The 19,717-nt window shown below is 39.1% G+C and overlaps 1 protein-coding gene across 1 annotated transcript; it reads left to right on the forward strand.

Moving 5' to 3' along the window:
• The first annotated feature begins 11,036 nt into the window (after window positions 1-11,036).
• LOC146570258 (G1/S-specific cyclin-D1-like) lies at window positions 11,037-19,140 on the forward strand. The gene is made up of 5 exons (XM_085283182.1): window positions 11,037-11,660; window positions 14,833-15,048; window positions 15,539-15,698; window positions 16,552-16,700; window positions 17,751-19,140. Exons 1-5 carry the CDS (start codon window positions 11,457-11,459, stop codon window positions 17,901-17,903), a joined length of 882 nt encoding a protein of 293 aa, XP_085139308.1. The 5' UTR covers window positions 11,037-11,456; the 3' UTR covers window positions 17,904-19,140.
• The last annotated feature ends 577 nt before the right edge of the window (window positions 19,141-19,717 follow it).

The following is a 19,717-nucleotide window of genomic DNA, read 5'->3' on the forward strand; positions in this document are numbered from 1 at the left end:
GGCACAAAGACATACTTTTCTTTCTTATTCTCATTTAAAATGTCGAGCTTTTAATAAATAATTATCTGACTCTTACACCCAAAGTTTTAATCTGATGTAAAATGTATAGAAGTCCATTACTGTATATAGTAACTGTTAAGTCTAATATACCCTAAGCTATAGTACTTTTTCCTTTGGGAAAGTACCATCTGTGAATTCTGCAATTCTGTTGAAGAAAGATGTTGAATCTATTTAATTATTCTTGAAAAATAATTTATTTCTGTGCATTTCCCCCCCTGCATCAAATTAAATCTGATTACATCAATTAAGCATCATGAGGTGGAGGGTGGGGGGTGGTTTCCTATTTTGTTTTGCTGGGAGTTTGCAACCCTATTAGTTAGCAGAAATATTAAGCAACCTAAGTACTCTTTAAAATACCAGAATACGGAGGATGGAGTAGGTTTAAGTTTATTAAACCGAAACTGCCCTGTACCTGTGCATGTGCAATGACAATAAAGTTGAATTCTATTCTAATTCTATTAGATTGATCAGTGTTGCTGAACTATGAAATATTTTGGGCGCAGTGTATTTTTTACATACAGGTATAACAGAATACCTTTAGTGTTGTTATTTATTTAAACTTGAATATAAACTTATACAAAATGTAGCAAGATATTTAAAAAACGTTTTATTGATTAAAAAACACACTATATCGGATTCATATCGGTATCGGCAGATATCCAAATTTATGATATCGGTATCGGTATCGGACATTAAAAAGTGGTATCGTGCCATCTCTAATATATACACATGAGGATTATTTTGGAAAGTGGAGACACATGGCAACACAAGAGGGACAAATCAGGCATAACAATACAGGGGAAGCGAAACCGCACACAATGCACAAGAGACAAGGGATTGTCAAAATGAAACAGGAAGTAGCACGCACACCAAGCCTCAGACAAGGGCTGTATCCCAATTCAGGGTCTGCAGCCTTAAAATACGCAGCCTCAACGGTCCTCAAGGGCCGCGTACTCAAAGACCGCTAAGGCCGGAAGCGTGAGGCTTGTGAAATGGGACGGTCTGGCCTCCGTCGCGCTGCCCAGGTTGCATAGCAACCATGATAGCTGGAAAAGTGTGGTTGACAGAAATGAAGGAGAACATATTTTGTTCGTTTGTTTGTTTCTACATGAGCTTTGTGTGATTTAATAAGTATCTGAGGCTGAGACCACAGGACTGTAAAACATGATTGTTGGGCTTCATATCTGTACTGAACAGTCATTTAAGATTAGCTAGTAAATAACAAATAGTTAATGTTGTTCATGAGACTAAAGTCAGTGTAAATATGATATGGCCAATATTATAGTTATTATATTAATCATTATTAGCTATTACAGCAGTGAGTTTGAACTCTCAAATCAAATCACTTCTATTGTACCTGCACATCACATGTGCAGGTACACTGGTACAGCACATGTGAGTGAACTCTGTTTCAAATACTGAGCTTCAGTAAAGATTCAAGTTGCAGCTATTTATATGTCCTATCACCTTAAATCTTCACTCAAAGACAAGTATTTTTGACAGTGCATATATAGATGTATCATATATAAGAGACAAATGTTGTTCCTTCAGTATATTGGCATTATTACATTTGGCTCAATGCTTACATATATGTGTAAAAGTCAAATGTACGAGCTGTGATAACTGTTTCTGATAAAATGAAGAGTAGACTGATATATGAAACATTCCTTTATTGGGTGAGAAAATCAGACCATGTCATAACTGCTTTAAGTCATACAGAATAGATATCAGAGCCTTAAACAGGCTGACGTCTGCTAAATGGGTCAAACTGGGCAGAAAGTATACAAACACATAACATCCTTATAGAATATGATGTAACACTATAGATCAGCTTACCTCAGAATATATAAAGCATATAAACAATTACAGCAATATGATGCAACAAACACAGCAGTGCTACTAATCCAAAATACTCAAAGCTTCATAGAACTGAAACAAACATTTATTTTTAGCTCCATTCTGCTGCTGATACATACTTTAGGTTTCTGAATATTACACTTGTTTCTGCCTTTCATAGTGTGTAACTTGAAGGCCCTGAGTACTTTCTCCCACACTGAAAACACTGGAATGATCAAATTATTTGAACATTACCTAATAAGGCAGATTCAGGACAGACAATTAGTTATTTTAAACTTTCCTAGCAGTCCTTCACAAACAGGGAACAGTCTGTCTATTCTCTCCATCTGTCAGCTGCTGCTGGCTCTTCCTCCTCCTCTTCCTCACACACTGCTGAGTTTGTCCTGGTGGATCATCAGGGATGCAAAGCCTCACAGATGATGTGCAGCAGTGGGTCCCTCAGTCTGTCCTCACTCTGGACACTTGCAGTTGTCACACATGGAAATCAAATGTGTGATAAGCTACAGGATTCAAACACAAGTGTGACTTATAAATACATGTTCATACTTTTATTACACAATCAGAGAGAAAGAAACAGAGAGAGAGTGCAGGACAGACAGACAGGTGTCTCAGGTGTACACACTGCTACAAACAGGAGGATTTAGTGTTTGTGTTATTACGAGTGCTAAACAAGAAGAGTTCCCAGATGGTACAGTGGACACATGTGTGACTCCTGTGATTGAAGCATCTTTCTTTCAGCTTGTCGAGTGAACCGTCAGCTCGTTCAAACACACGTTAAAGTCCGTTTGGCTCGACACCACCAAACAGAGGCAGCAATATAACATAGCTAACATTAACAGTGCAGTGAATCCTGCTTGTGCCGTGATATTCAGGACTGCAAACCGAGCAGCATCACTGACTTTAAGCTTGTTGTGTTTGTGGATATATGACTGACTTTGATTATCCACAAAATCATCACATTCTCTGTAAGATTAAGGTCGACTATTGTATTATTATATTTTAAAGGCTTTAAAAGCAAGTAAAAGCTGAACGTACAAACATCGCTAATGGCAAATAACTTCGCCGACATGTGGCCAACAGTAATGTTTTAATGTTCCTCATTATTAAACATTTGCACATAAATAAGTGACATAATATTCAGTACTTACTTTACTCTTCGGCTGCTCCGCTTCTCCCATCTGCGGCAGAATTATCCACACCGACTGTCGCGCTATGAATTGTGGGATATATGGGACCACGAAGTCTACACTGCCACAGCCTTAAAATTCAGGGAAATGAAGGACGCATTTGAGGGCCGCATTTCGAGCAGCCTTTGAATTGGGACAGCCTTCGGTGCGCCACTGTGACGTAATCGGCCTTAAAATGCGGCCTTTAAGGCTGCACACACACAGCCACATGAAGGCTTGACACTAAGATAAACAAACATGGAAACACATGACAGCCTGGGGTATACAAAGGATGAAAATGGAAAGAAGACATGGAGACAGAGCACAGAGACATGAAAGGGATGAGAGAGAGAGAGAGAGACATGAGGGTGAGAGACATGACTGGGATAAGAGAGAGAGAGGAAGAGAGACATGACAGACCTGAGGGGATACCAAGGAACAAAACATAGAGACCAGACCAAGGGAACAGGAGCATAAACTGATAACCCTAAAGTAACTTAAAACTAAACTTGAGACCTCTAATAATATTGCAGGGAAATTACCAGGGATTACCAAACTCTACAATTTCTATTTGTAGAGTTTTAGTCACAAGAACTAAAACAAGAAAGCCCAGTATAATAAAATCCAGAAAATAGGTTCACTTCTCCAAATCAAAAAGGAATTTAACAAGATTCAAAAGGTTTGAAACACAGAACACTGGGTCAACAACCTGTGGATACAAATGTAGTTACATTTCAAAGAGAAGGTAATCACAATAGCAAATGGTTTAATGATAGCATTTTAGTAAATGTGATTCCTTTTTAGCCCTCTTCATTTTAGCTGCAAGCTGTCAAATTTAGCTCACTGATCAGTAGAAGTATTAACAAAAGTCAGCTTTCTTCTTTCTTTCTCCCATCTCTCCTGTTCCTTTTCTGCAACACGGTCTTGCAATCCTAGGTAGAATACAAGTGAAACCATGCAGCCCATCCAGCTCCAGCATTTGAGTTTTTTCATATTCACTGCCATTCTTTTTCTCAGCCCATTACCACACGGTTCAAGCCAAGCTATGTTGTCTCTTTGTTTCCCCTACGCTTGGATTGATCTGACATGGCCCCGTCTACAGCAGCATAATGGCCATCAAGATACATAGGAACTCAGTACAATCCTACTGGCTTAAACAATAGCAGCAACAATACCAACACATAATGACAATTCAAGCCAGACAGCTTTCACTGAACAATGGTGTAAGTTGCAGTGTGCTGTATGCCTCAGTGTGTGTGTGTTTTAGTAGATTTAAGCCCAGCAGGTTGTCCAGAGACCCTCGCTTCTTAGTGGTTCACTAAATTCTCTATATTGTTTAATTACATCCCATCTCCTAATCACCTCGACAGCCAAATGCATACACACACACACACACACACACACACACACACACACACACACACACACACACACACACACACACACACACACACACACACACATGGTTACCCAGAACTCTGGTTACCCAGAACTCATTGTACAGCTGGCTATAGTTTGGCAGTGTACACAAAATGTGGACTAAATACAAAAGGAAAAGAATTCCCTACTCGCTCTGTATTCTTCAGTCTCAGGTTCTCTATAAAAGGCCTGGGAGCTTGAGGGTAATGCACAGTATTTTGCTGTTCCTAGGATTGCACACTTCTCAACAGTGATCTTGGATGTTGCACCTGGGAATTGATGGAGCCACATCCCAGTTTGGAGGTGACTGCCCCATGCAGTCAGATTACCATGGGGACCACTGTTGCCTACACCCATCACATCTTCTTGAGCTCCTTTCTCAGTCATTGGGTTTTCTCCATCTTCTCATGTTCCTTTTATCTGGTGTTACTATAAATTGGTATGCCTACATCTATTACTACGACCATCTTCTTCTATTTGTCCACCACTACTATGTCCAGTTAGTTAGCCATCACCAGTTTGTCCTACATTATCTGGAAGTTCCACGGGATCTTTGCTCGGTCCAGAGTCTCAGTTTGGCAGCTGCCAGGGCATGGTACATGTCTGACTGTGTTGTGCCAAGTGTAAAGTTTGGTGATTATGGTGTGGGGCTGTTTTTCAGGAGTTGAAAGGAATTCTTAATATTTCATTACTCCAACACATTACTCCAACAGAAAAGGCTAGAATTCCTCAAAATCATAAAAATAAACAAGCAAAATATTAAATTAAGGGTTGGGGACACCAGACACTGGTCTTCATTTTATTATAAATGGTGTCAAAGGCTTTTTCTGTTAGAAGGATCCTGTGAACATCAATTAAAAATTCCAGGTTTTTTTTCCTTCCCATTTAGTCTCGATTTGAATCTGTGTGTGTGTAGCAGTAACGATGGACCCAACCACATACTTCACTCTTTCAACACTTCTTTATTCGGCTGTCACTTCTTACACACGGCCGCAGCTTTTCAGCTGTATCCTACACTTAACAACCCCCAGGTCCCGGCACAGTCCTTTGAACTGGGGAGATGTGATGAGCTGATGGAGCTCCGATGCGTCTCATCCACCTCTGCAACCACGCCAAAGCCACATCTCGCCACAGTGTGTATATGTGTGTGTCGTAGGGTGTGCCTAACAGGCCACATGCTTTTAGTGTTTCCTTTAATCTTTTGTCTTTCACTTACCTTGTCTCTTTGTGTTCACAGTTCTGTCTAACCACTCATGCTGTCAAGAAACTGCAGCCTGGTGCTGAAAATCTCACCTCATCCATCTTGCTCCACCGTCAATATTTGGGTATCTTTGCCTCACCTGCTCGCCTTCTGTCTTCTCTAGAAAACTCACAGCATCAGGTTGGACAATCTCTCTTTCTGCACACTACTCTGCCACTCACTTGGTGCACATTGTCCCTCCGCTAGTCGGAGAAAAGCCTCCCCCTGCAAGTAAGCCATTGCTCTCTCCCATTAGTATCTCAGGCTCAAAGGTTCCATCACTGTCATTAACCCCATTTCTCCCGTGCTGCAAACCCACTGCCCCAGTGATTTCCCACACTAGTTGCGTGGTGTTCCTTGTATTAAATCTGTGTTTAGAATAAAGACTTGCGAATCTGATCTCTGTCAGTATATTGGTATCTGCATTTGGGTCCATCTCTCATGGTGGCCTCCAGGCCTTGTGACACTGGGCGCAGGTTCTACAGAAAAGCGGCCTGGAAGCTAAAGGCTCGAATGAAGAGAAGCCAGGACAAATTTACGGAGCATAATATATTAAATTACAACATAAACTGAAATGATCAAGATCAAAATTACAAGTAACACATACAGTATGATGTAAAGATCATCACAAAATATTTAAATATGGGTCAACATATTGTAAAATAAAATATTGGCTCTAATATGTCATCGCCTGCTTTTCATCTGGAGACAGCATTTACATTTCAATCTATCTTTGGTGGCTTTTTGACCATTTGTGGAATTTATACTAGAGTACACACCACCTACACTATATACTCCATAAATGATCAAAATCACCTTGGGTGATTTTGTGTTAAAGAAGACTCGTCTGACATGTTAAACATGTTTTTATGTGAGTATGCTCACACATATGCCTGAAGCAGAAAGCCCAAGTTAAAAGAGAAAGATGAGAACCACTGTGGTGATACCTGCTATTGTGGTTTTAGGTTTTCTCAAGCCAGTCAACGCAAAGAAAGCCATGCTGTGTTGATCTTACTTTGTAGTGTATACCTTAACAAATTTTCAGATTCTCACCTCTCAAGAACCCTACATGCCTGTCAGTCACCCTACCAGCCTCCCTCACTGTCTGGGAACTAACTGTAAGAAATGTTTGTCCAGTAAAATCATATAAAAGTACGCTTTAATGTCTTGCATTTCAACATTTTGCATTAGCCTGTTACACTTGTAAATTTTACAGCACTAAGATGCTGACTTGGCCAGTCATGTTTCTTCTACCTCTCAAGATTTTTTTTTTTTTTAATTTTAAGTCGAGAGACCATTTGTTTCATTTCAGTTGAGAGCTGTGTCTATCTCTCTACATCCATATATAAATATATATACACATATATATGTATATATGAGAGTAAGTCAATACATTTCACTTTAAAAGCTTTACTTTTATCAGTCATTTTGGGGGTAAAGAGAAAAAAATGAGAAGCACCCAAGAGTGTATTGTCTTGAACCTTTCTTCTTGTCTCCCTCCCTCTATCTCTCTCTCTCTCATACACCCACACACACACACACACACACACACACACTCCACCCTCTCCATACATTGTCTTTTCGGATCAGTTAACAGGACAATTACTCTAGACATCTTTTCATTATGCTCTTTGTGTTTTTATCCTTGGTTTAGAAAGTGTTTATGGAAAGGAAATATTTTTTCTGTTTCTATGGTTATATTCACATTGTATAATTTAACACAGTGATCATACTGATTTAGGATCTTCAGGGAGGATCAGTAAAATGCTTTATTCATAGTGGAGTATTCAAGGCATGCCTTATAGTTTTTAAATTTTACATACTGTTTTCTTTGAGGAACCATTTACCTTTTATTTTACCTTTTACATTATTTTCTAATTTTATTCTAAGCCTTCATCTGCAGCCTTCATAAGCTTAGTAAAAGCATAATAACAGTTTTTCTTGTCAACAAGGTATCTCTAGAAATATTTTTTCTCAAGAAAGACTGAGATACAGGGTAATCTTCTTGGTTTGTTTATCAAAAGTCAAATAAATGCTAGTTTTATGCTCTACTACATTTGGTTTCGTAAAAGTAAATATATGCTTCAGACCAATGGCTTTATCAATATTTATCCATAACAGCTGATTTCAGTGTTAACATAAGATCGAGCATATTACTGTTACAGTTAGAGCACACTAAAAACTATTAATTATTAGAAGATAATGGACAATATCATTGATATATTGGTATTTTATATTTTGATTAAGAAAAGATTAAAAAAGTAAACTGGGGTAATGATTTAGTCATGGTACATCCTGTTGCATATCTAAAGCACTTTCCTTCGCTGTAGGTTTATGAGGGTGTTTTGCTTCGTTGCTAACAGACATACTTCTAGATTCAGTAGGTGGTACAATGTTTTACAACACAGTTTTTTGCAATTGTCAAAACTACAGAGATTATAATTTGTCTGATTGCAATGAGCCCAACTGTTATTCTCTAAATGTTAGAGGTATAAATTGTTCTCTAACATGCAGCAGTAAATTATTCACTTGTAAATGCCCAGTGGAAGCACAGCACAGTACCATCCCCCCTAGATGTGGAAGAGGTGTTGGGGGCTAGTAGTGGGGGATGAAGGCCAGATTCTTTGGGGGCACTCTGGGCCTTTCTCTGTTCTGTTGTCCATATATGATTGTCATAATAAACAGGCCTTTCAAGGACTTAAAAGACGCTGACGCACTTGAGAGGTTATGGAAGCGTCCTTCCTTCCCTGCAGTCACATGCAAATGCTCCAGAATGTGAAGGCTCATTGTCCAAAGTGCCTGGAGAAGTCTGAAGTCAGACAGACATAAAGTTGTTTTATATTACAAGTGTTTCTAGTTCCTTAACCTCTTCTAAAGCTTGCCGGGCACTTTTTATCCAATTCTTTTAACAGACAACATAGCAGAAGGCTAGCAAAGCTGGTCATCACAGACCAATCTCTGTTGTAGGAGGGCTCGGTCTTGGTGACTCAATAGAATCTACAGGCGCTATTGTATGCAGTTTCCATAGTATGACCCTAAACTGGGCCACCCTGAGATAATGAGGTTAAAGGTCATACACACAGACAGAATGAAACATCACTACATAGATTTCTGTCTCAGTCGTCTTTCCAAAAGCATCCACACCTAAAGAACAGTTCACTTGGGCTCAACACGTTCTCACTTTCAGCTCTTCACCCTCAACCCCTTGGGGTGACATTTTACCACAGTGCCTCTTTAGGGTCATTTTTCAGCATGCAGAGTACTACAGCTGAGATTTGCAACTGCGTTTGTTAGAGACAGGAAACTGAACAATGATATAGTTCTTTTATATAGAACAAAGGGTGGTGGTGACATAGGTCAGTCACAGGACACAGGACTGAGGTGGTGTTCCATGTGGGACTGTTCTTCTATGATGCTCTTGCCTTATTATTGCATTTTTGTTGTGTGCGTAACATATACGTTTGTTGTTATTTGTTTAGGCTTAGGAAATTATGATGGCTTGGCTTAAAACACACCCTTTGGTAACATTAACAACAAGAAATTCAAGTACATCAGTGAATGACCCTCCTGGCCTGCCTCACCCAAACGGCTTGTCAAGGCCAGGTGTGCCAACTTTCCTCCCACACAAGCCGATTATCTTGTTTACAGAGCGGTAACTTCACTGCCTAAGACACACAATAGTATTTCCACTCTAAAAAGAAAGTATAGAGTCAGGGAAGTCCAGATCCTTCACATTTTTAAAGCTGACACTTTGAACACTGGACAAGTAGTAGTGTTCCACTGATTTACAAAAAACAATGTCACAGTCAGTGGATGTTTGTTCATTAAGTATTATCTGAAGTGGTGGAACCATATTGAGGTCACAGAGGAGTGTCACATCATCTGTGAGGTTATAAAGCAAACCTAAGTGTGTAAACCACTTTCTGAAGTCCAACATCATCACATGACAAACATTTTCATTTGATGAGGCTTTGGGCTGAAAACTTTCCTTTTTGCTAAAGCATATAGTCAGGGCTGGATCAGGGGACCCTGACTCCTCCCTTAGGTATGCTGCAATACGCATAGGCTGCTGGGAGATTCCCATGATGCATTGAGTGTTTCTTCTTCAGTCACCTTTCTCACTCGTGATGTGTTTATGAACCTCTCTGCATTGAATAATACTTGTTACTAATCTCTGTTTTCTCTTCCACAGCATGTCTTTTGTCCTGTCTTCCTCCCCTCACCCCAACCGATCGCAGCAGATGGCCGCCCCTCCCGCAGCCTGGTTCTGCTGGAAGTTATTTTTCGGTTAAAAGGGAGTTTTTCCTTCCCTATGTCGCCAAAGCGCTTGCTCTCTGTATGTATTATTGTAGGCTATACCTTACAATATAAAGCGCCTTGAGGCGACTGTTGTTGTGAACTGGCGCTGTATAAATAAAATTGAATTAAATTTATTGGAACAAAAATATACCTAATTGGCTCCAACTGTCATGCAATTATTGATTTAAACAAATCCTAACACTAAATTCGAAGAACATTTGTGGAGCATTTGAACGATTGTCGGACAGCCATACAGAGATTCCTTGATTTATTAGTGACATACAGCAGGTACAATAAGTATTGAATATGTTACCAATTTTGAATATATTTCTGAAGGTGCTATTGACATAAAATTCTCCCCAGTTAATAGTAACAATTAATCCAATCCACACATGCAAAGAAATCAAACCACAGATGTCCATAAATTGTAAGGGGTGGCTGTAGCTCAGGAGGTACAGCAGGTCATCTACTATACACTATATTTACCTTTTTACTATATACTATATTCACACACACACACACACACACACTTTGTATATATATAAATATATGTGTGTTCGTATCGTATGTAATGGTGGGCCAAGTTTTTGTCTCAGTCCAGTCTTGTAAGAAAGTCACATGAATGTTAACACTCTACATTTTACTCTAGTATATGATTTACATTTTGACCCAGAAATGGAAAAACGCTAAAAAGAATGGATGAATAGATGCATCGCTGGATAGATGGATGGACAATGCTGCTTAACATTTTGTAAATTTTCTTTAAAATGATTAAAAAATAATTTTCCATTTTTCCATTCCGCTTCTATCTTTAGACATATTGTTAGTACACACTCTCTCCCTCTCTCTCTCTCTCTCCGCGTGTTTATGTTGAGAGCAAAGTTACCTAAGTTAAGCGCAAAAGCAGTCATGTTTGTCAGAGTGCATTTCCGTGAGTAAACCAACAGCCTACTGACGTGATCTTCAATAGTAAGGAAAAGGACCGTTACTGCTGTCTTATTGTGAAGTGTATACTCGGAAGTGTACGTTATCTCGCGTTGTTTGACGCCGAACAATGTGCCAGTAAAAGGGCGCAGCAGGACAGGGATGTAGTCTGCCGGTGGAGAAAGCCTTGCTGTTCTGGTTTGTCCTGTAGTTCTGTCTTGTCCAACAAAAGGAAGTAACTTTTAAACCGTCGAAAAGGTATAAGCTAACTTGGTAGAGGAAATCAAAAGGTTAAGTTATTTACAGATTTAATTCCAACAGGAAACTGAAATTAACATACAAACATGAATAAACTGGAGCATTTAGACGGTTTTGTGAACAAAGTATGTAGCGGCTAATAATTTTGTGCTGCTAGCTAAGTAGTTAGCTTTAGTCGATCACATCAGTGACTTAAAAAGTACAGACTCACAGTGCTACGGACGCAATAAGGCATGGAGCCTCAGCTGTGGTGCTGCGAGGGGGATGGGCCTCCTATACCGAGAGCCTACCGAGACTCCAACCTGTTGACTGACCGGGTCCTGCACGCTCTGCTGCGGGTAGAAGACATGTACCTCCCCGCTCCTAACTACTTTAAATGTGTCCAGAGAGAGATATCTCCGTACATGAGGAGGATAGTCGCTGCTTGGATGTTAGAGGTGAGTTGAGCCGATACACGTTAACCGCATTCACAGAACTCAGAATTCCTCTGCTCTGCAACTTTCCATTAAAGTTTGTGTTTTTGTTGCGTGTCACGTGGCTTCAATTACCGATTATTGATACCTGATTTCCACGCGGTAACAAGCTCATTTCACTTGATAGTCATTTTTCTATCCCACAGAGTGTGTGCGATAGATTTTACATACAGTTCCGTGACGTGAAAGCTGAAAACTATGTTAGTGGCGAGTTGCCAGTCCTGCGGCCACGCGCTGCCTTTGTGTTGGGGCTTCGCGGAGAACTTCAGTCTATTTGTCCGGTAATGTTCATTAACACCGACCCACCGTTTGTTGCATTTCCTTGGCTTATGCTCAGAGTTAAATGCGGGTTTTTTTTGTTTTGTTTGTTTTTGTAATCTTGAGCTTGTCCTGTCAGTGCATGTTGTTCAGCCATTGTTTTTGTCATCACAGACGCATATCACTAAAAGATGTGGTGGGGTAACATTTTTCTCCTGTCATAACATTTTCCAATTTTAAAATCTTACGGGGTCTTTTTTTTGTCAACTTTTTTTTTTTATAAATTTTTCAAATGTTGCTATTATTACTGTTAAAACAGGATCATTCTGTGTTTTGGGGGGTACTTTGCCCGAATTTCAGCCAAGACGCAGAAATGGCGACCAGAGGACGCTGCAGGCATTGGCTGTGAGATGATTGTCTGTCAGTCTTCATACATTCAACATTATCAATTTGTTGGGGAGTTTTTTTTTTTTTTCTTATGACCTTGGTCAAAAACAATTCCTACCTCTTAAACATGTAAAATACTCTGTAATTACAGTTAATATAGAGCAGTATAGAGACCTGTAATATAGAAATAAAGTCTTAGTACTTATGAAATGTTTTAAACACAATCTGTTAACTGCTTTTAAAATGAATCAGGCTCTCATCACTGCATCAAGGCTTCTCGATACCTTTATGTCCATTTTGAGTGCATGATAATGAGAATTATGAGTAACTGTAATGAAATGCTCTGGGCTAATGACCTAAAATGCTAGTATGGTACACAACCTTTAATTCTGCTTCATGCTAAAGCTTTAAAATGTATTTATAATTATAAAAAATGTTGTTCTATTTTAAGAAGTATTGAGTGTAATGATAATAGGGAGTGTAAGAGGCAGAAGATTCAGTAAGATTAACAAGAATATCACAAATCGAGAGAAGAGCGAGCAGCTGACTTTGTGTCCGTTTTGAATCTTCTGTCTGAGGAGATGCATTGTGGTACTGCTCATCAGTTTGCTTTTTATGAGCAGGTGAAATGGTAATGAGAAACATTTAGTGTGGACAAGGTAGTTTTAAATAATTTTAAATATTTTCTTTTGTTAAATATCATATATATTAATATTAAGTATAATTATAGACATGTCTATATTATGACTTATGTCTATATATTAAGACTTAAAGACATATTATCGACATATCTTTGCAATTTTATTTTATATGGAATTTTTATGACATTAACAAAATTAGTAGAAAAATGGATCCAGATGCATGTTGATAATGAGAATTCACTTAGAATTCTGGTTAAATGATTGTGAAATTGTGTTAAAATGATGACAAAATTAATTAATCCTGTCAGCCTCTTTCAGGCTTTACATAAAATATCTTACTTTATATTACTAAATTATTGTTTTTGAAAAATATGACCTGGACATATTGTAGATGGCGCCGCGGAGCCAGTTTGCAGTGTTCCAGCACGAGGACCATAAGACATGAAAGCCTTCATCGTATTGACAGTTAGAATGTGTTCAAGCCGGAGCCTTATCACGCATGAGAAGTTTGGTATGGATTGGATAATGTATGTGTCAGCGACAACAAATGAAATTTTCATGGCACATGATCAAAATTAGCCATGGTGTCATGGACGCCCCCTGCAATGAAGACTCAAAAGCTCTACAGTTTAATAAGGCCAAAATATGAAGTTGATCTAATAAATCCCTAGGAGGAATTTGCAAAATTACAACACCTGGAAATGTCAAAATTGCTATTTTCAATTATTATAAACAATTATTTTGCCCGAATAACAAGAACAAATGTCGCAGATACATTAGGGCCTTCGCACTTTAGTGCTTGGGCCCTGATTACACACTTTGACAATGCTGGCTGTAAAACACATTGTGTTTGCACTGAAAAAGTTTTAAAGATGTTTCAAGAGGAAAATATACTCGTTGAATTTAAAGTAGCAGTGTCTAAAGGTATTTTGTGTTAAATCTATTAATCTAAGTAACTGCGAGTTTCTATAATCCAGTAATTTTTTTTACAACTCGAAAAAACTGCACTGTGCAGTCAAAGACTTTTTCTGTCTATTCTTAAAACAGTTACTTGACACGCTCTATTGGTTTGTATCAGAATCATTTGTAACTCTGAATTCCTTAAAGCTTTGTACACTGAGAATTAAAATAGTGACACTTGCTGATAGAGATACAGGTACTGTGTATAAAAGCCATTCAATGTAAAACCTCAATGGTAGCATTTAGCCTGTAGTCATCCCCCCCCTTTCACGCTCCTTTTGTTTTTGTTTTTTTAAGCCAAAAGGGGCCATATTTGAACAAGGCAGATGCACCTTCAAGTTGCCACGATGACCTACATACATATCTGCTAGTTAGTGCTAATAAGATATTAGAAATTCACTCCCACAGAGTGAAGCGTAAATGTGTATTTTATAAAATATTACTATATCATTAGTTTGATAGTTACATTAAAGTGTCCCAAAAGCCTAAAACGGCACAAACACTACTTAGAGGTCCAGTTCAGTGACTCCTAGCAAATGGCTTTCCGCTACCCTTGCCTGTGCCGGGACATCTGTTAGAGTATCAGGTTGTAAACATGTGTTTTTAATGCTGTAAAGTTGGGCACTTTTACACAGGCCCAAATGGGGACTGGGTTCATTTTGGGGCCAGACTCAAGTGACCATTATTATGCATCTAAGTTGACTATATTTCCCCAAAGGTTATCACTTGGATACATTTATATCTCACATTTCCAATACCTGAACTCTGTTTCTTCAAATTTTGAATCTGGTAACATTTCTAGGGAGTTTTCTCCGAGACTTAAACTAATACAACATTTTAAAAACGACTAGACAGTATTTAATGGTGGTATTCACTGACTGTTGCTACAGGTGTGCGAGGAGCAGAAATGTGAGGAGGAGGTTTTCCCCTTAGCTATGAACTACATGGATCGCATCTTGTCAGTGGAACCCACGAAGAAGAACCATCTGCAGCTGTTGGGAGCTGCCTGCATGTTCCTGGCATCTAAACTAAAGGAGACAATCCCACTGACTGCGGAGAAACTCTGCATCTACACTGATAATTCAGTCACACCTTCTCAGTTGCTGGTATGGCATTCTGAAGTAAACTATTTCATTAAAGTGCTCTCTCTGTTTTGAAGCTAAGATTCTGAGGACTTTTTTTTTTTAATGTAACATCCATCCTGCAGGGATGTCTGTCTCAAAACAAGATGTCTCAGTAGCTAATGCCCAGATGCTGTAGAATGTATAGTCCCAGAGAATGACTTGTAATAGTTCTAGTAACCTCCTAACATTTTCCACCTTGCATTTAAATAAATAAATTAATTAATTTCACTATTTTTCCACCAACATATGAGGTCTTTTATCTCTAAATATCAGCACAGTTATTGTAGTGTCTCATTGTCCCACGAGAGTATTTCCTTAATCATTTCAGATACCCCTTTTCTTACAGTGTTACTTTTAAGCCCCAAATCTCCCAAAAGTGACCATAAGATATCTGTTAATCCCTCCGTCTGTCTGTGTCAAATCCCACTTTGAACCTGGCCTTCTGTCCATCTTTGTTTTCACCCACTCACAGCAGATGGAGCTGCTGGTTTTGAATAAGCTGAAGTGGGACCTGGCTTCACCCACCCCTCTTGATTTCATCGACCACTTCCTGTCTCAGCTGCCTGTCAACAAAGAGAACAAGTCGATACTGAGGAAGCACGCTCAGACCTTTGTTGCACTGTGTGCCACAGGTATGCATGAGGCTACATCACATGCATCGCTGTCTTTATATATTGTGGTTGAAATTTCTCTTGAGCAGAGTGTGGTAATAAGACTGACTCACTGGGTTAGTACATGCCAACAAATTCACTTATTCCTAATTGCTCATATTTGATGCATAAATAGACAATGGATCCACTGCTGTCTGACTACTCTAATGTGCAGTGCTTTGGAGCACAAATCAGGTTGCAGTCTCCATCCGTAGAGCTGGTAGATGCCAGACCAGCTCAACCCTGCTGTCTGACTCAACCTTCCCTGGTGAAACTGTTGTGTCGTGGTTCGCACTGTCACCTCACAGAAGGTTTCATGGTTTTTAACCCTGGCTTGGGCCTTAGTTATTTTGAGTGAGGCTGGATGGTTAAAAACAGTTATGGCATTGTTTGAGAGAGGGCATAAAAGGAGGAGCTGCTTCCATGTCTGTAATGTGGGCAGGCCAAAGCAGCTAGTTTGTGTGGACTTTGTGTCGAAAGAAAGAAGAAAACAATGTGTAGAAAGGCATCAGCTGAGCTGTTAAATGATGATTGATGGGATTGGGGTCAGCTGATCTGCTGTGATTATGGCTTGTCTGCTTTAACTAGTCCTGTACGCAGTCTTTGGGTTTTCCTAAACCTTTAAAGCCCCTATAACTTCTTAATTTCTTGCTTTTATTAAAGCATCTTCATATATGAAACACATTGCCATCAATGCATGCTCCTGTTTAACACAGAACAGAAATTCACCTCAAGCATCTGTATTTTTTGTGGTTTTGAATGTTTTGTTTTGTTTGTTATTAATCCCCATTTAAAAACTAACAAATTTACATTAAGTTCCTTTGATTCTCTCCAGATGTCAAATTCATAGCCAGCCCCCCATCCATGGTGGCAGCAGGCAGCATGGTGGCAGCGGTAGAGGGCTTACAGATGAGAATGGTGGGTAACACCATGATGTCTCAAAAACTGACAGAACAGCTGGCTCAGACCATCAAAAGTGACCCGGTGGGTACATCTGTTCACAGCATGACTGGTACACATTACATTCACTTAGTCACATTAGAGGAAAGATGTTAGCAGAACGAGTGTGTAATTAGTCCTGCTCCGCACTAATACTGTTGATTTACTGGAAAAAAGAGCAGAATTGAATTTAACAGGGTGTCGAAGAGAGGGAGAAGGATCCTGAGGAACCCAACAGATGCTATTATGTTTGTCAAAACGCAGCTATTAATGGGACTGTGTTGGACTGTTTATAATACGTTCAGGTTTGTTAACTTATCCAGTATTTCCAGTCTAATGAATCCCTCTTCAAACACAACAATAGAAATGGTCATGAGATGAGTCCATACAGGGAGTCATCGCGTTCCATTTACTGATATCAACAGTCAAGTTTTGTGTTAGTTGATTTAGTTTTATTTATATAGCACCAATTCACAACAATAGCTGCCTCAAGGCAATTAATATTGGAAGGGTTTGTTTTTTCTTTTCTTTTCTTCTTCTGTTTTTTTAAATGGCATCTTGGACCACAAGTGTTTGATGTGAGTGATGCAGTAAATAACGATCAGGTTGGGTTCTCTTTACTGGGAAATGTGGCTGCTTCTCCATCGGCCATCACAGCAGCTGCACCGTCACTTGCAGCGCAACCCTGCACATAACATTTGTTCAAAGACGCCCTCACAGCAAAGTTTTCTAACTGCAGGATATGAGACAGCAGCCCTGGTATATTTTTCTCAGTTTCAGACACTGCTCTCATTTACACACAGTAAACAGTATCGCACATGGATGACACACACTCTTCTACACGTCGTCAGCTGTTGCATATAGATTTGAATCTCCAAACTAAGGACCCTGGAAAGAAAGTGGGAGGACTCCAATCACTTTCTTTCCAGGCTCCTTAGCAATCATCCAGGTCATGGTAGTCTGTGTTTCTATGTAGGTTCTCAGTCTTTGACCACTGTTTATTGTGACTGTAAGCCTAAGCTGAGACCTTATCTTTTTAAATTATGTATTACTGTATAAATTGTATATAAATTACTCTGAACTCTCACTTTTCAGGATTGTTTGAGAGCATGTCAGGAACAGATCGAGTCTTTGCTGGAAACCAGCCTCAGACAGGCGCAGCAGCAGCACTCATTTGCCATGGAAACTAAGAAAATGGGAGAGGACCACTCAGCGACGCCCACAGATGTACGAGACATTAACATCTGAGCTCTAGCAGTAACGCTGCTGGATGAAGAAACAGAAACAGATGAATTTGATGATCGTATAATATGCATAAAAATATGCACGTCATGGAGCATTTATAAGTAACTGGACTCAACAGTCTGTCACAGCTGTTCATGTGAAGTCAGTATGAACTGTGGCAACAACCATAGCGAGATTCTCAGCAGATGGCGTTATTTGCAGAACTGGAATTATGCTAATGCAGGTGAAAAGGCTGAAAAAGTAATATGTTACAAACAGTGTGTTGATGAATGCAGGCAGGTAGGTGTTCAACCGGGGTGAATATTTCCCTTTAAGACCTGGGCTTGTAAGCACTGAGTAAATTCAAGATGGATCCACAAAGGCCTACAGGGCCTTTTTGAACTCGCACCTCCTGGCAAAGTAAAGAATTTGAGCTTTAGGGGCTAACACTAATTATTTCTTTTAAACGGCTATGAAGCTCAAATGTATCCAAATTTTAAGAAAAACACATCGAGGCACCTCTGTAAATCAGTCTGTTTATATAAATGAAACATCCTTTTAAATATGTGTGGAAATTAGTTTTCATGGCTTTTTTTCAGACTGTTTCTATTTCAAATTACAATATTTCCTTCACATTACATGTTATTTATTAAGGTCTTTTTACTGCATTATACAGTAATTTGATGTCATGGGTCTCTCTTGTTGAATTCAGTAGGTGAATTTAGAGAGGTTGTCTAAATGTGAGTGTATTTTAAGTAGAGTAATATGAGAAATGACTTCGACATTCAGGTTTTAAACGTAAGGTATCCACATGTATCTCTGACAGTCTGATAAACTCATACAAATAATAATTCTGAATAAGATGTAATACGAGTTTATTACAGGGCAATCCTTTGATGGCCACCTAAGTGGAAAATACCAGTAGTTTACAATATGATCTTTAGTTATTTGCTTTAAGACATGACTAATGAAGTTATTGTTCAGCTTTAATTCCATGTGAACACTGATTTTCTTGAGTCAAGGCCTAAAATCCCCCCCATTGTATTTGGCTAATAAAATATACTATATCTACTGTAAAATGATCTCATGACTTGGTGCAAAATTGGTGTTGATTTTGTATCTCTGGTATACCAACATAGATGGCTAACTCCACTAATGTTATAATGTGATGTTGAATGCACGACTAGCTCTGAAGCCAAAGGATGAGCAAAGTCCCAGGGATTTTTATTTTTTCATTCAAATAAACCTGTCTGTTCTTCTACAGAAACGTAGAAAGGTACCAGATTTTCTTTGGGGGGTGAAATTTTCTGGTAAAACGTGCTTTGGTTCCATTGAAACGCACATTATCCCGTTTGCTGTGGCTGCAGGTCAGCGCTACCTATTGCAAAAGTAGATTTGCGGTTCTAATGGAGAGCAGAGACTAAAACAACTTGAAGCATAGGCTTTAAATAGGAAGACTATAAAAGCAAAACCAGCCAACTTTTAATCAAAAATTGAACATGACTTCTACTGGAACAGGTTAAATGTCCATAAGGTCTCATGATGACGATTTGGCTAAAGAGCAATGACACTGAAAACTCTGGCAAACCCATGATGGGTTGCTAGGGCTAACACACAAACATTAGAGAGACGCAAACATCCACAAGCTTAAAAACAAAAAAAGTCACTTAATGGTTTTTGAATGAAATTTCATGCAAACGCAATTACAGTAGATGATACGGTTGGGGGAAAAAAACTAAGTGCCAAATTATAGTTAAACTAATAATAAAAACTATCCAGGGCATTGGATGGTTTTTCCAGCAGTATGCCACAGAACATTTCTGGTTTTCATTCCATCA

This window comes from Mchenga conophoros, linkage group LG7, assembly GCF_057382185.1.
Source record: "Mchenga conophoros isolate Kocher_MC1m ecotype Shallow Benthic linkage group LG7, M_conophoros_male_GT1.1, whole genome shotgun sequence".
Taxonomy (NCBI): domain Eukaryota; kingdom Metazoa; phylum Chordata; class Actinopteri; order Cichliformes; family Cichlidae; genus Mchenga; species Mchenga conophoros.